This window comes from Diospyros lotus, chromosome 1 (genome assembly GCF_014633365.1).
Source record: "Diospyros lotus cultivar Yz01 chromosome 1, ASM1463336v1, whole genome shotgun sequence".
NCBI lineage: Eukaryota > Viridiplantae > Streptophyta > Magnoliopsida > Ericales > Ebenaceae > Diospyros > Diospyros lotus.
The window spans coordinates 38,479,514-38,495,250 of NC_068338.1; the positions used below are offsets into that span (position 1 = coordinate 38,479,514).

General features: G+C 38.4%; 1 protein-coding gene across 1 annotated transcript; it reads right to left on the bottom strand.

Annotated features, from left to right (window-relative positions):
• Positions 1–208: 208 nt before the first annotated feature.
• On the bottom strand, positions 209–15,658 carry LOC127804252 (DDB1- and CUL4-associated factor homolog 1). The gene is made up of 14 exons (XM_052341080.1): positions 15,283–15,658; positions 11,174–11,255; positions 10,853–10,969; positions 10,581–10,759; positions 9,578–10,484; positions 9,374–9,471; positions 8,816–9,239; positions 8,062–8,664; positions 7,803–7,982; positions 7,130–7,684; positions 6,649–6,759; positions 4,414–4,532; positions 2,674–4,306; positions 209–1,121 (listed from the first exon to the last, which is right to left on the bottom strand). The coding sequence occupies exons 1-14, from the start codon at positions 15,534–15,536 to the stop codon at positions 435–437; spliced, it is 5,949 nt and encodes a 1,982-aa protein (XP_052197040.1). The 5' UTR covers positions 15,537–15,658; the 3' UTR covers positions 209–434.
• Positions 15,659–15,737: the final 79 nt, after the last annotated feature.

Below are 15,737 nucleotides of genomic sequence, written 5' to 3' on the forward strand. Positions count from 1 at the left end.
GCTTCTTTTTTTTTGGGGGGGGGGGGGGGGGGAGGTGCTAATATTAATGTCAAAGTCAAAGGTCAAAAACAACAAGTGAGACACTAAACCTACCTCATCAAAGCAGCAAAAAAGTTGACCAAAATAAAAAACAAGCCACAAAACCCATTATCATACAGTAATAAATAAACTCATTCCTAACCAAGAAGCATGCATGCATGCATGCCCATTGAAGCAACAGGAGGAACCAAGATATAGATATGGAAAACCCGTTTAATCCATCCCGCAATATGATCAACTTTGACAACAAATTAAGTTGGCCTCGATTAAAAAGATATCATATTTTCTCACCAAAATCCACGGGCAATAATTACACCATCTAAATTGCTATCAGATAAAATTTAAAATAAAATAAAAAAAAACCTTGGGACTTCTCTTGGGTGATTATATACAATTCAGAAGACAAAACCTGCAAAATCCCCTTCGTCCCCGCTACTCAAAGATTCAACCATTTGGCTGTCGTCGTCTTCTCCATCGGTTACTATCTCCAGTATTCCACCCCCAGGACCGAAGTCTCCATCCATGATGAAATTGGCATCTTCCTCGTCTTCGTCCAGATCACTGAGACTGTCATCGTCATCATTGCTCGTATCATCAGCACTATCACCATCCCCATCAATAGGTCCCAACAATGGGTCCTCATCAATATCCTCCTCGTCATCATCGTCGTCTTCCTCTTCCTCGCTCTCAGCACCGTCGGGGTCAGAGTCGTCATCGGTAGGCCTCCTACGGCCAATTTCATACACCCTCGCTGAAGAATACATCTCCTCTTGATCATCCATAGTGACCAATCCAACAAAAGAATCAGTTGGCTCGGTTGCAAAATCAAGGACACAACGGTCCACGGGAATGGTAGCAATATCAGAATAGTTGACGGCATCCACCGTGCGGAAAGCATCAAAGAGGGAGTGCTTGACCCGACGAGTGTGAAATGCCGATGTAACATCCTCGAGATTTCTTCTCAGAATTGCATATATTACATCCCCACTAGCATTGAATGTTATAACAGTCTGGTCCAGAGAAGGTACACTTCGGAGGAGCCTGAACTTCCGAAGGTCCCAAACTTCAGAATTTATGATCACCTGTTCAAGAGAAATTCAATTTTCAGAAATGCAAGTAGACTATCAAAATTTATGGAGACCCAAAACCATCTTTGCATCACCATGCAAACTAAGCATTCAGGCCTCTGTTAATCTAGCTTGGATTATATGCTTTGCGGGACAGAAATTTGATGGAAAGGGTCCATATAAGAGTTCTTCATGCAATGAATGAGGAAAAAAGAAAAGGAAGAAAGCCACGCACGCGCACAAAACAAAACAAAACAAAATGTTCTGCAAAGTGATTCCAGCATTCCCTCCCATTCAAACTTCAAAGATGAACAGCTCTATATATATCTAAAACAAGCATTCATTTTGCACGTTAATGAACAAATATTGGAGTTTATTCATTTTTAATTTAAGATAGTTTACATGAGCTATCCTTGAACTGACCCATTTCACAAGAACCAATTGATAAATTCAATAAGCTATCCATATATTTATAAACAATTAGGGCTGTTAATGGGTCAGATCTAATTCAGAACAGATCTCAGGCCATTATCATGTAGACCCAGTCCAGTATCAATAAAATAAGAGGACTATAAATACAATGTCAACCACCAGCTACTTGCAAAAATTGAAAATAAAGTCCCATACTCCAACATTCTAATATTCATTTACGCATTAATTTTAAAATATTTTACTCTTATTCATTAATTACAATTAACTTTTGTATTCTATTATTTGCCCAAATATTGGCACATTTTCATTACATGTTCGACAACATTCTTCTATTTTGAGTGAGCTAGATTTTATTTGTCTTTCTGTAATTTTTCTTTCAAAAAATTATGTAATTTTTAAATATGAAATTCACAAAAAAGAAAATGTGAAAATTACATTTTTTACACTATAATTTATTTTGTGAGTTTTTCATTGTGAACATATGGGTCTTAATAACCCATCATTTTAAATAAAATTTGTGTATAAAAACAATGTTTGTGTGGTATTCCTCTTGTTTTGTATCTACCACTTTTTTTGAAAAGTTGTATTTAGTTTGGACATTTTACTTAATTTTGTTTTTAGGATAACAAAAAATATGTAAAAAAATTTACATTAAAATATATAGAAAAAAAAAAGAACTCAGAATTTCTTTTTAAAATTTTGAAAGCAAAATGAACGTTCACTAATCTTATGAAAAATCGTACTTAAACACAACATTTTTAATTTTTTAGTGCATGCCTTTTAACACAAATTCTATTTATATATTTAGAATGTAAAAATTTCCCTAAACAATATGCAAAATATATTGCAGAAAATATTTTACATATAAATGCAAAATTACTCTTTGCATGCATTTGAGGGGGATCTAGATCCACAAGACTCGTATCCAGATCCATGAGCTCCAAATGCGGGAGATTAGATCCAAATATGGATGGATTTGGACTGGATCATTACTTGTTTGATCTGGCCCAGATTTAGGCAATCTACAGGCCTAATCCTTAATGATTGAGATTTTTTACATTAAATAGTACAGCAGTTCAACAAGCAAAAAGAAAAAAGAAATGCAACAGTTCCACAACAGGCAAGTGTTACATACCTCATTCCCAGCAGGATGAAAACCGCCGCCACCATAGTCTGTAAATTGGTCAAAGCGATGGACAGGACAAGAAACCCGCCCATCCCATAAAACTCCATTCCAAAGCAGCATGGTATCTGAAGGGCTAAAGTGAACAGTAGAATGAACATGGACTCGTCCCAAAGGAGTTGAAGAGGGGTCTGTCAGCTTCATATCCAAATGACATGACTGGATATCATACAATAGGATTTCACGTCGGAATTGCTCAGAAGATAATGCTGCAAATATGGTTCCAGAATTGCTGAACCTCGCAGCCTTGCATCCTTCAAATGGATGCTTTGGCCCGCCCGAAACAGAAGATGCATCCCAAAGTCGAACATCATGGGCGCTCGAAGAAAGAATCAACTGGGTCTCCCCAGAAAGGTATGATTGCACTAGTGTCAACGGAGACTGGTGGCTAGCGCAGCTCTCCAGCACATTATTGCTGTTGGAGTCAAATATTTTTAGCTCTCCAGAATGGCTACCAGCGGCAATCTGAGATGAATCTCCAAGGAAAGTAACACATGTCAAAAGGGAACGGTCACCACCATCACCATCACGACAAGTTCTCCAGGGCCTAAATCTGCTGTAGACAAATTGACGATCCCTACGACTTCCATGAATCCCACCATAGTTACTTCTAAATTCACGTGTACTAAGCCGGGCTGTTACATTTGATGGAACATCAAGGCTTCGTCTTGGCTCTGGACAGACATGTGGATGCAACAAGGAGAGAGGTGGTAATGTAGTAATTGGAGCCGGGCACTGGCGATGCTGGTGTTTCAGATACTGAACAACAAGAGAATCCAGAGTCAACCTTTCTATGTTAATAGGTTGCGAATCACTTAGAAACCCAAATTGGGTTGAAGGTGTCATCGGACCCAAATGAGTGTTGCATTGGTTGTCATCCAAATTCTCTGCCAGAGAGTTATTTAGAATTAATCGTCCATGATGATCTTTCACATTAGTACTTGGAGAACAATTAACATTAACATCAGTCAGTAGGCAGCTTCTACGGGCAGTATTAGGTGTCACACAAGCTGGGGATCGAAGTCCATGCTCACAAGTGTTGCGCTGCTTCACTGATGATCCCAATCCCATGTCCTTCAATTCCATGAACTTGCGTTTCATTGGCAATATGATGGGTGTCTTAAATTGAATATCAGTATCCAAAATGGGCTTCACTGCAGGAATTGATGATGGCTCTGGTGTACCTTCAGGTGCAGAAGACTTCTTTAAATTACTGATGATTTTGCTGCTCGATGCCCGAGGGGAATCATAAGCGGGGGGGTGACTTCTTGACTGTAAGTTTAGCGTTGGTGAGAACAGAGGCTTCTTCTTTGATGTAGGCTCATCTGTTTCACATTTCACACTAGAATCTCCATTACTTGAAGTAGGTTTCTGTTGTTTATCAAAGAAAAATCCACCAGGAATTCGTCCTGATGGCCATTGAATTTGTATTGATGAGGAATCTTGCCCAGATGATTGATGCACTAGAGACGATGGTGCTGCCAAAGAAGGCAAAGGAGTCAATTGAGCCTCTTTCAGAAGCACGTCTGCAGTTGTAGATAAACCAGATGCTTGAAGGTGTTCATGAATTAGTAATAGAAGTTCCCTGAGATTTACATGCAACATAACAAAGAAAGTAGATAAATAAGCAACGAACTTTACACAGTGGAAAATGACTGTCCATAAACCTAGGAGAAAGCGAGCGGCAACTACCTGGAATGGTAAGTAATAGGAGTGGCAGCAGCTATTGCAGCTCTCTCTATACGTCTCAAAGTAGGGGTTGCTGCATCAGTAGCTGCCAATGTACTTGCACGCCCTGAGTTTGTTACTATCTGCAACATGCAACATTGTAACATGAGCTCTTGCATCACCCAAATTAAACTATGTGCATTAATTTACAAGTTACGTTCCTGACTCTCCCCCTCTACCTATACTTAAATATATTTCTTGAATCACCCTCAAAACATATCAAGTCACTCCCCCAACTGTAGTTGGTTGACGTTGTTCATATATACACATAATTCTCAAACGGCTTTCAACCATCCCATCATCAAGTAGATCCACTTCCTAACTCCCCTCTCCCCCAACCAGAAAGAAAAAAGAAAAAATAGTTTCTAATTCTTTCTTACATTAGGCATCCAAATGAAACATTTTATTTTGTTTCAACGACACTAACATTAACACAAATAATAGCAGGCCTAGTAGCATTTCCTCCAACTTAATGAAAGATCAAATTTCACAGAAACTCTTTATGCACTTCTCCATTTTACCCATTCAACTATATTCTACAAGCCACATCCTCAATCTTCCTTCTTTCAACAGCCAAAATATCAGTAAAGGGTCTATCACCACAAGAATCTCTAGCCCATTAAATTGTCCATCATCATTCCAGTGTATCTAATTATACGAGGACTGCAAGCAATGATTCCCACTAACTTAACCTATACCTCAACATCATAAAAGTGCTATACTGTTCTAGCTTCAAGTTTGTTTCTCTCGGTTCATTAACTAAAATTATGCGTGAGCTTTCCCATGCTTCCCATAAATCATTAGAACCATAAAGGTCACACAGTAACAAACTTGAATTCAGAGAGACCATAAAGCTGTAATACATTGGTAATTTGCAAATTGGTGAGGGAATTTGGAAGAATGATACAGATTTGTTTGAAAATTGTGAGTTTAACAGTTCCAAGGGGATTCTAATTTTTTATATATATTCTCTCAAAGATTTTTCAAATCTAATGAATTAAATTCTAGAGTGTAGTTTGCGTCAGACCAAAAAATTTATAATGTATGTCAATTATATATTTAAGAAATGTGTTTTAACATGATCTTTTTTAATGATATATATCAATTAGAATCATGTGTTTTTACATAATTCCCCCTTTTTTTAGTGATTCATTGGAAGAAAAGAATTAGACTATTTATATAATTTTATTGGATGCCTAATTGTTATAAGAGAAGAATACTATAACAGCAGCTCTAATTCTAATAGTAAGCTATACAAATACAAGTTTACTTCGGTTTCACCAGCAACATTAGTTATTTCCCCAAACATCTTTGTAGAAGGGAACAGTCCAATATAGTGAAGTCCAGAGAGATATTAGCATTTGCAAAACAAATACTTGTATGTATCCGATATTGCTGGAAAATGTGTTTTTACATTATTCATTTGAGGACAAACTTTAGATAACTTTATACCACTGCATTCCTAATTGTTACAAGAAAAATCTTCTGTGAGAGTAGCACTAGTTCTGATAGTAATCAATATAAGTTTAGTCCTACCGCACCACATCTTAGAAACTGCCATTCTGTGCACCAGTTCCAGTTCCACCCAGACCAATGACTAATCTGGCAACCAGTAGCCAGTTAACCCAGTCCAGCTGGTTTCTCAAAACACCAGTACTCCTTGTATCTAGTTGTCCTGTATGTAACCAATAGCACACAGTTGGATGCATCTTGTATACCCATTCCCCATTCTGTATTACCAAAATGAGCACCTAAGCTCTTGAAGTGCATGCATTCATGAATGTTTTAACAACACACCTTTTATGCAATCATGCAAGTAGCCAACACCATGCTGGGTAATGAACTACTATAAAAACATGAGAATGAATGAAATGATATGCACTAAGAACAAAAATTGACAGGTTCCAGCATGTTAGAATATTCAAAATTAAACAAATGTTGTGGTGGCTAGTGACCAGTTGCTGGCACACCATTAAATCTCATTATTTCTAAGCAATGCCAATGAGTCTCAGTTTAATTAGAACAACAGTTTGAAGGTCCCCTACAACCTAATACTGTTTGTCCACCTTCAGAAACCTTTTTTTTTTTCTTTGGGGGGGGGGCACAAAAACATAATAAAGCACAAAAATCTATAAAATATATCCATAAGCAGTCCCCATTTGGAAGAAAAATAATCTCAACATGAGAATAAGTGCTTACCGCAATTAGCTCAATTGCCACCTGGGCGAGTTCAGCTTGCCACCTGCTATGTTCATTTCCAGTAGTCTGGCTGCCTGAATCTCGAATTAGTTCTGATAACTTTTTCCCAACCTGAACGGCAATTTCATTTCAATAAATGAATTAAGAATGAGTTTTACCATCAAAACCTTAAGAATAAGCCAGCTAATAGGGCATTCAGAATCATCACAGAAAAACAAGGGAGAACCAAAAGATAGAGATATCTATAGGAGTGGAATATGATGAGAATTAGATATGACAATGATAAACATGGATCTAGATTCCACATAATTGCCTGCTAAAATTTTGAAAGCAAAGTAAAACATATCTCTAAGGGATAAAACATTAGAAAGCTCAAAACATCCTCTCTCAGACCAAGAACAAAAAATGAAAACCAAGCTTGGCCTTAAGTGTTGCAAACTTGACATTAGAAACAATTAAGCATTGCATAACAATCATTCACCTGAAGCTTGGTCAATATGTGCGCAATTGCATCATCTCTGGCTAAACCAAGAAGCACTCGACATGCAAGAGCACGGAGACAGTCAAGTGCAGCAGGAGGTGCAACTATACGAGATTGGAGGAGCTGTAGCAGAACCTTTATGCCATTGTTGGCACGGACGACCTCTCTTGCCTGACGGTAGCCTTGTTCCAACTGGGCAGCAAGGCCAGCACAACCTGCTCCAGCGCCCAAAGATATTCTCCTGTCTCCAACCAGTCCAGATGTTACAGATGTTTGAGAAGTATTGCAAACAGCTGTTGTACCACCTACTGTTAAGCTGCTGCCACGATCTGCGGCACTGGATTCCCCATTCCGTTCTCTCAGCTCATTCTGAACCGGCATGTTACCAACTCGATCTGAGATATTTCGTTCTGCATTCCTAGACTCCATAGAAGGCCCATTCAAGGTTTGGACAGAAGCTGACTGCTGAACTTGTGTGATAAGGGGTGGCTTATTACTGATTGAAGGTGGGGGGCAAACAAGGTTGACTAAGACGTTCAGCGCTGGCTGAATTATCTGAGAAAAGAAAGACAAGAGTTAGCTAACATGAGTTAGACTTCAGCCTTCAGGGCCCACTTGCAGTCAAAAAAAGAAAAACAAAGAAAAGAAAATTTGTTATAGAATAAGCCTTTACCTCTGGTTCAACATAACCAGCACCATTTGCTGCATCCAGAATTACGGCTACACCAATGCGATCATTGCTTAATGTTGCATTCACAATTGGTTTGCGACTGTAAGGCACCAACGTAACTATGTGCAGAACACCCAATGCGTATTGAAGTAAGTCATGTAAGTAACGGTCAACAGTCGGGGCCTATGGAGAAAACAAAATGTCAACATGAGAGTAACAAGGAAGAAGCAAGAACAAGCCACTGCAAAGTATAACAACAAACCTGACAGAATTCCAACATGATTATATGCCCATTTGAAGCTAGGAACTTGTCAACAGCTGGCCAACGAACCCTCACAAATGCAGGGCCAAGTTTCCGATCCTTCTGCAGCTGTCGAAATATTGCATCCATAGCTTCATTACTTATGTCAAGTGGCTTGTAGGCAGCTCTAATATTTGGAATATTTCGGACTGCACTTCTATTGTTTTTGTTTGGACGAATTGAATCCACAAGCAAGAGGAGATGCGCTCTAAAATATTGCCGCAAAGCAACGCATGTGTGATAAGCTATCTGCTTCTCTGATGAGGTCAGTACCTCTGGAGGGGATCGGTCATTTCGAAGTGGTCCTGAACTAGATGGTCCCAATGCCCCAGAATTAACACCAGATCTTACCGAGGCAGCATCATGCAAGGGACTCAATGATTTCTGAAGGCCATCCTGAGCATCAAAGGAATCAAGGACTGCTCTGAAGACAAATGCATTAGACAAGAATAAAGCAGCATTTTTTCTGGCTTGATCCTGGGGGCATCCAAGAAGTTGAAGACCTAACTCAACCACCTGTTGTACCACATCAGAGGGAAGAGCACATACACGTTCCATAATCCCCTGGAAGTTCATGTCATAAAATCAAAAGAAATATTAGTATTAAGAACAACAAATGTTTAGAGAAAATGGGACAGACAAATAAGAGGCAAGCTAATTTTGCATAAGCCAATACAATATTATCGCTTTCAGAAAAAACCATTACAAGTAATACCTGAAGAGAGCCAATAGCATATAGGCACGAAGAAAGGCCAAAAAAGGTCTGAGCAATTCTTGGCACAGCAAGCAGTCTTTGCATGCCACCACGATCCACAAACAATGCAGCAAATTTCCGATGAGCAGCCAATGTACAGATCAGCTTCAAAACATCCGGCAAGAGCATTGCAATCTTTGATTCGTCTATTTGTTTGGAATTTCTTTGCAGCAATGCAAGGCAAACATCCACCCCCTTTTCATGAAGTACAGGGCCAAGAACTTCAACATATTCTCCTAGTATTACAAGACATTGGATGCAGAATTTTTCTCTCAGTTTTGCAAGAGAATCAATATCAAGAATGAAAAATTCTTCAGCTTCTTCATTTGGTTCTGGTTCTGTGCCATTTGGAGCTATTGAATCATCACAAACACCAATTGAAGACCTACCACCATCCCAAGAGACATCAGCATAAGAACCAAATACTTTGGTGCACATAAAGAATCACTTGTAACAAGAAGTTATTACCATACAGCAATTACTCTGCAAAATGACTGTTTACAGAAATAAAAGACTAACCTTGACATTTCTATAGCACTAGCAGCATCAATAACTGTAGATGCAGCTATGGAAGCAGACAAAACTGCAGCTTCTTCATCGCCTGTCCTTTTAAGTTCCTAAGTATCATGAAGTGACTAACAAGTTAGAAAACTGAAAGCTAAAGGGATATAAATGTGTGTGTGTGTGTGTGTGTGTGAGAGAGAGAGAGAGAGAGACAACAACCTCAGAAGCAGCACTTTTGACCACTTCGGCAGCAGCATCACATGCAGCTTTAACAGCTTCTGCTGGTGCACTAGCTGCTATAGCTTCGGCTTCAGCAGCTTGAACAGCTTTTCTCACTAGATCAGAAATATCTTTGGTGCCAACTTTGCATTCTTTGAAACAGTCATCATTATTATCCTCTCTTTCCATCACAAAACTATCAGCACTCACTCCACCCAAACTCTTCTTAGGATCTGGGAGCCTTTTAACATCAAAACTTCTATTTAGACTCCTTTCCTTGATTATCCGACCCCGGGTTCCTAATCTACTTCCAGATCCAGGAGAAATTAAACCCTGTTCATTCTCTGGAATTACTTCATTAACCCTTCCCTTTCCTCTAGATCGTGCCAATCCACGGGCTACCCTACGCCTTGATGACTCATCCCTGATGCTCTCATCAAAATCTTCCTCCCGTCCAGACCTGGCTGGGCAATTTCTATCACCAATGTTTGTCCTTCCATCATGCAAATCTTGACCATGCCATCTGTCCTCACCATTAATACCTACCTCTTCATAAGTATCATGACCTTCAGCCAAACTATCAGGAGGTTCTCCACCCTGAACCCCACATTCATCTGCACAAGCTTGACTACTATCATGGGTCCATTTAGTGCTTGATTCATCTAGCAATCCTTCCTCCATAATCCTAGGAGGATCCAAATGAGAAGTGTCTGGAACTTGCCAAAACCTACCCCGACCTTCATCTCTAACTCGTACACAATTAACAGAGGCATTTTTGCTCTCTGCTAAATAATGAGCATCTTTTTGACTTGCCTCCCCTAAAGCCTGGATACGAAGATAGCGCATGAGCTTTGCTGACAGTGCAGACAATCCAGATGTTACTACATCTTCCACTCCTTGACCACCACTGCCAAAATTAGTACAAAAAAATATGAATTTTTTCAATATAGAAGATGCAAAGGAATGTATGACTAGGAAACAAATAAATACTTAAAGGACATACCCCACCAAGCATACAGCTAGCAGGCCAGTAGAGTAGGTCTTCAACATCTCAGAGTCAGAGGATTTCCTTTTCCCTGTTTCATGCTTCCAGCTGCGATCTTCACCAGAAGATCTGGCTGTTTCATCCATCACCCAGCCTTTAATATTTTCCAAAACAGTTTCTTCAAAAACATGGGGATACTGCATCAAATTCACAATAGGACAAATAACTCAACATAACAAATACAAGACATCAATTTGAAGCAATAAAAGGAACTAAACCAGAGAACTTGCCATCCAAGTAAGCGAACAACTGAACAGAAGCCTTGTTGTAGCTGCCTGAATGGATGCTGGGTATCTAGCTTCAGACAAGAACTTTGATGATATTAACTCAAAAAATTCATCGTTCTCCTGAACAAAGCGGAATTTAGAAAAGAAAACCAATCAAATAAAGCCCATTATTCTCACTCAAAAAGAATGGAAGCACAAGCAGATAACAAGAACAACAACAACCACAAGCCTTAATCCCACTAGGGAAAGGAAGGAAAAGCATATAACAGGAAACATAATGACGCGTAAAAAATATATGTCAGCAAGGCTATATAGATCAATTACCCGGATTAAGCTCCCCAGCCGGCCAACATTGTGAGATGCTCGAGTATTATTTAAGGAGAGATGACCTGTCTCTTCCATGTATCTACAATTGCAAAACAGAAATAAACACAGGAAATTTATGAGTAGACTTGAAGGTATCAGCAAAATAGGTTATGGGTAAATTATTAAAACATGTGTAAAACAAGGCATCAGTATATGTAAACACATTCCAATGTGCAGATCCGTTTGTTGACAGTGAAAAACAAACAAGAACAAAGCATTACAAACATACCATATAAAGCACATAAAGACTGTAACAGGGACCAGTGTTAGATAACAAGAATACATGAAGCTGATGCATCCATAATACAGAAGAGATTTTTATAGCAACTCAAGCACAAAACAGTCCAACAAATTTCTCATACCAACAAAAACTTATCAGACAGTGATCCAAATCCAGTAACATGCTTGAATATTGTCTATGGTGGTATAAATGATAACCGGCTCACTTTTCCCCTTTTTTTTTTTTTTTTGCTGGAAGACACATGCCCTAGCTCAGTTCATTGCATCACAAGTCACACTACAAAAGATATGAAAAATAAATATTATGCATTTACTGAAAAAATTAGCTATCTGCTTTGAGAGGCTCCACATTAAAATCCACCTAAGGTATTCTACAAAAAAAAAAAAAATGTTGGCCAGAGGTGCATCAGAAAAGTGACAAAGAAAAAATCAACGGACCATTCAACTATTTCCAAGTTTGAAGAATTAGCTTTTTATTTTTTTTAAGGAAATGAAACAAGAAAAAAACACTTACATGCTACATTAATATAGCATTAACACATTAACCATTTAGGTTGAGCCACACTTGATACCTAAAGCAGCTCAAGATAACCTATTATAGGGCACATCATGCAACCAAGGATGAAGAATAAAAACAACAGGCTAGCTAATAAAACAAGATGAACCTGAAAGTTAAACCTAGATTTAGAATCATAAAATCTTAACAGAATTTACCAGACACTCCAATAAATGGGATACAGAGATGAGAAATTGTCTGTCCACAAAATTCAAATCAACATGATAAGGGCAAAATGGACTCATTTATTTGACACTCGGAAATATGAAGCTTCAAGTTGCAAACAGCATAGGTGACCCTCCAGCCTGAAACTTCCAATGATTTGTAATATGCACCTCTTCCCCATCCCTAGAGCTGACATATTCCAGAGTCCCCAGCATCGTCAAATACTGTATTTGCGTGTGTGTGTGTTTGTGGGGGGGAATAAATATAATGAAGCAAACAGAAGAAGATTACTAACCCCCTTTCTAAAAGGGAGTGCCAAAACTACGTATTCATATCTATAATACTCCTCTAGAAATGCAAGAGTTATATGTTACTCCTCTCTACAGTTACATGCGTTTTCTCCCACCACTTATCACTGTGAACTGGCTTGCCCATGCTTCTGAAGCAATCAGATTATACAGCAGGAGGCATAGTTTTGTGCATCTTGGCATTCTCATATACAGACAAGTGTTTATAGAAAAATATAAGAGAAAGAATAAATTGCCAATTGAGAGTGTCCATTTAGCGATGACATTGGCACACACTGTCATTTAATGCAACAGTAAAAACAAAAAAGAATTGCTCATGTCACATTCTGTAACAGAGTGGAGCAAGTAACACCGTGTACCTTTTAAGTTGGGAACCACTTTACGGTAAATGAACAAAGTGAATAAGATAATATTATGCTTATGGAGTGTGGATTGGTGAAAGTATGACATGTTTTGTCATAGAAACAACTTTTTTTATATAAACAATTATGTTATTCCTAAGATCACTGGATCAGATTTCTTAGACAAGAATTCAGCCACTCTTCAACCGCACACACTCACATACAAATTAACAAAACAAGTTAAAAGAATCAAACAGAAAATAATAAACAGAACAGAAACGGAATTGAAAGAATAAGAATGTGCAAACCAAATATCCACAAGAACACCAAGATTATACTGGTTCAGATTGCCCTTTAGGACAACCCTACACCCAACCTAAGAACCCTCCAAGAACAGCCTTCTTTGATTCAGAAAGAATGATCACAGTACACCAGTTGCACCCCCGATTACAAGCCTTCTCTCAAGATTACAAAAGCTATTCTAAAATCACAGCCTTTTCTCTCTCAAAGCTTTCTCGAGAAACAACAGCATGTGCATCTGATGCCTAACCCCCCTTCCCTATTTATAGAATATTAGGGTGATAATTGCTAGGCTATTACAAGACTGGTATGAATATTACCGGTTTACCCCCAACTTAATAGCTAATGGGCCACCGCCTATCTCTACCCTCTAAAACCGCATAATAACCTATATAAAAACACTGCTATCACCGCCATCAATACTCTAGACAAAACTCTAACAAATTCATTCAATAAAAATATAGTAGACATTTTAAATTAATTACGAATCTGATGATATATCTTTTGTTTGAAAATGGAAGAGAACACAATGAGCCACATCATTCATCATCAGCATTATTAACTACAGTCTACATCTTATCCTAACCCATGTTAGGGTCGATGGCACAACATTAATAATGTCAATTGATTTATAAAAGTCACATTGACAATCCAAATCAATGCAAAAGTGTGGCAAATTTTTATCTGTCTGCACTTCCTGATGCAACCCTGTGAAGAGGGAAGGATGAGATCAAGTTCCAACACCACCTTCGTATGGAGCAGTTTCATGAGATGGCAGTGAAACAAAATAATTGACATGGTCATATCCCATCACATAGTTGATATTGAGAAACAATGAGCCATATCATTCCACATAGAAATTATTTTCTTTGTTGGCATTGCTAACTTATCAAATTTCTTACAATGAGACACCAGGTCACATATTTAGAAGAAACAGCAATATAAAATCAAAACTTTCTACTCAAGAGAATTTTCCTTTCTTCTTTTTTAAGAAGTTAAGCATTATTTCATTTAATGCTGATACGGGATTTGACATTTTAAACAGGAACATAAATTAAATTATTCCAACCCATGTGGAATTTTTGACATTCAAATAAGTTTAATGACTTAACAGTTTTACGTAAGTCCTAACGGCATGATAAGAAAATACAGAAAATATACAAGCAAGTAAGATAATAACTTTTCCAATTCCCCAAATTATGGGATTAAGGCTTGATATGATGTTTACACAAACAAGTAAGATAATTTCAAGAATCCAGACAGTTTAAAGTAACCTTGTTTTTCAAAATAAATGTTCCTACATAAAAATATCTTCCCGTAAGTATTTGAGATAAATATTTCATTTGTTCAGCCACTCATTTCAATTTCACGGTCATTTATATTTAAACAATCATTTCAGGAAACAAATTATATAGTTCAATGAAAGAACCAACTTAATAACAAAAATTCTTCATTAAACATAGTTTGCAGGTATTGTAAAATATTAAAGCAACAGACAGATAAACGAAATTGAAAATAACTTGACATACATAATCTGTGGTACAGAATACTAAATCGTGAATACATACTTTGGCGGCACTAGAAACTTGTCAAAGGTGACGTATAAAACTCTGCTGCTAGGATTATAAATATTCAGTTTTCTTTATATGCATATGCCCATGCACGTGCGTGCACTTTGATAAATAGGGTTCTTAGTAGATAACCAATAGTACACCAAAACTATAATGAGAAAATGCTTAATCATAGGCTACCACACGCAATTCAACAAGTCGTAACTTTTTGCTTGATCTTGTAGCATGAAAAAGCTGTAATGTGGCTATCCTACATAAGTGGACGTAGCATCGAAATCCTGTTGACTACTGTATCGCCTGAAATGAATAATTGCACTACTACATATCTTTAAGAACGGAAAACATGATGCACGGAAATGCACCGAATTACTTCAACTAAACTTAAGCTCACAACTGTCATAGACAATACAGTTGCCCTGTGAGTTAAAATACCTATAGATGCACGTAAAAATGACAAATAATGAACTCAAATTCCAATCCAACCCAACTGAGAAAAGCCATGTCATCCGTGATATCGCCAAAATCACCGACCCTTAAAAAAGAAATCTAGCAAACTAATCCCAGCATATGAGAAAACGAAATAAACCTGGATTCTTGCGTTTCGAGGATAGACGAAAGGGCGTGGATGACGTTGGGATTAGGGTTATCAGGAGAGGAGGTGATCTTGTCCATGAGTGCCTGTGCCTTCTCCAGCAAACTCTCGTCTTCGTTATTCGATTCTTGCTCCTCCTCGTCATCGGCTGGAGCAGATGGAGGCGGGGGTGACGGTCGCGGAGGAGCGGCCGCCGCCGCAACCGCCGCCGCCGCCGATTGTGATTCGCTGGGGGACACCTCCTCCATCTATCAACAAAAAACAACTTGACAGAGAGAGAGAGAGAGAGAGAGAGAGAGAATGGGGGGAAACAACTTGTTGGGTCTTCTTCTTCTTCTTTCTTGTTTCGTTTTCGCGTGAGCCCTTCAGTTTGCAGAGGCAAACAGACGAAACCTCTCTTGCCGTGCCTTGCTTTTATAATTGGGGAATTGCGTCTCGATTGATCGGTC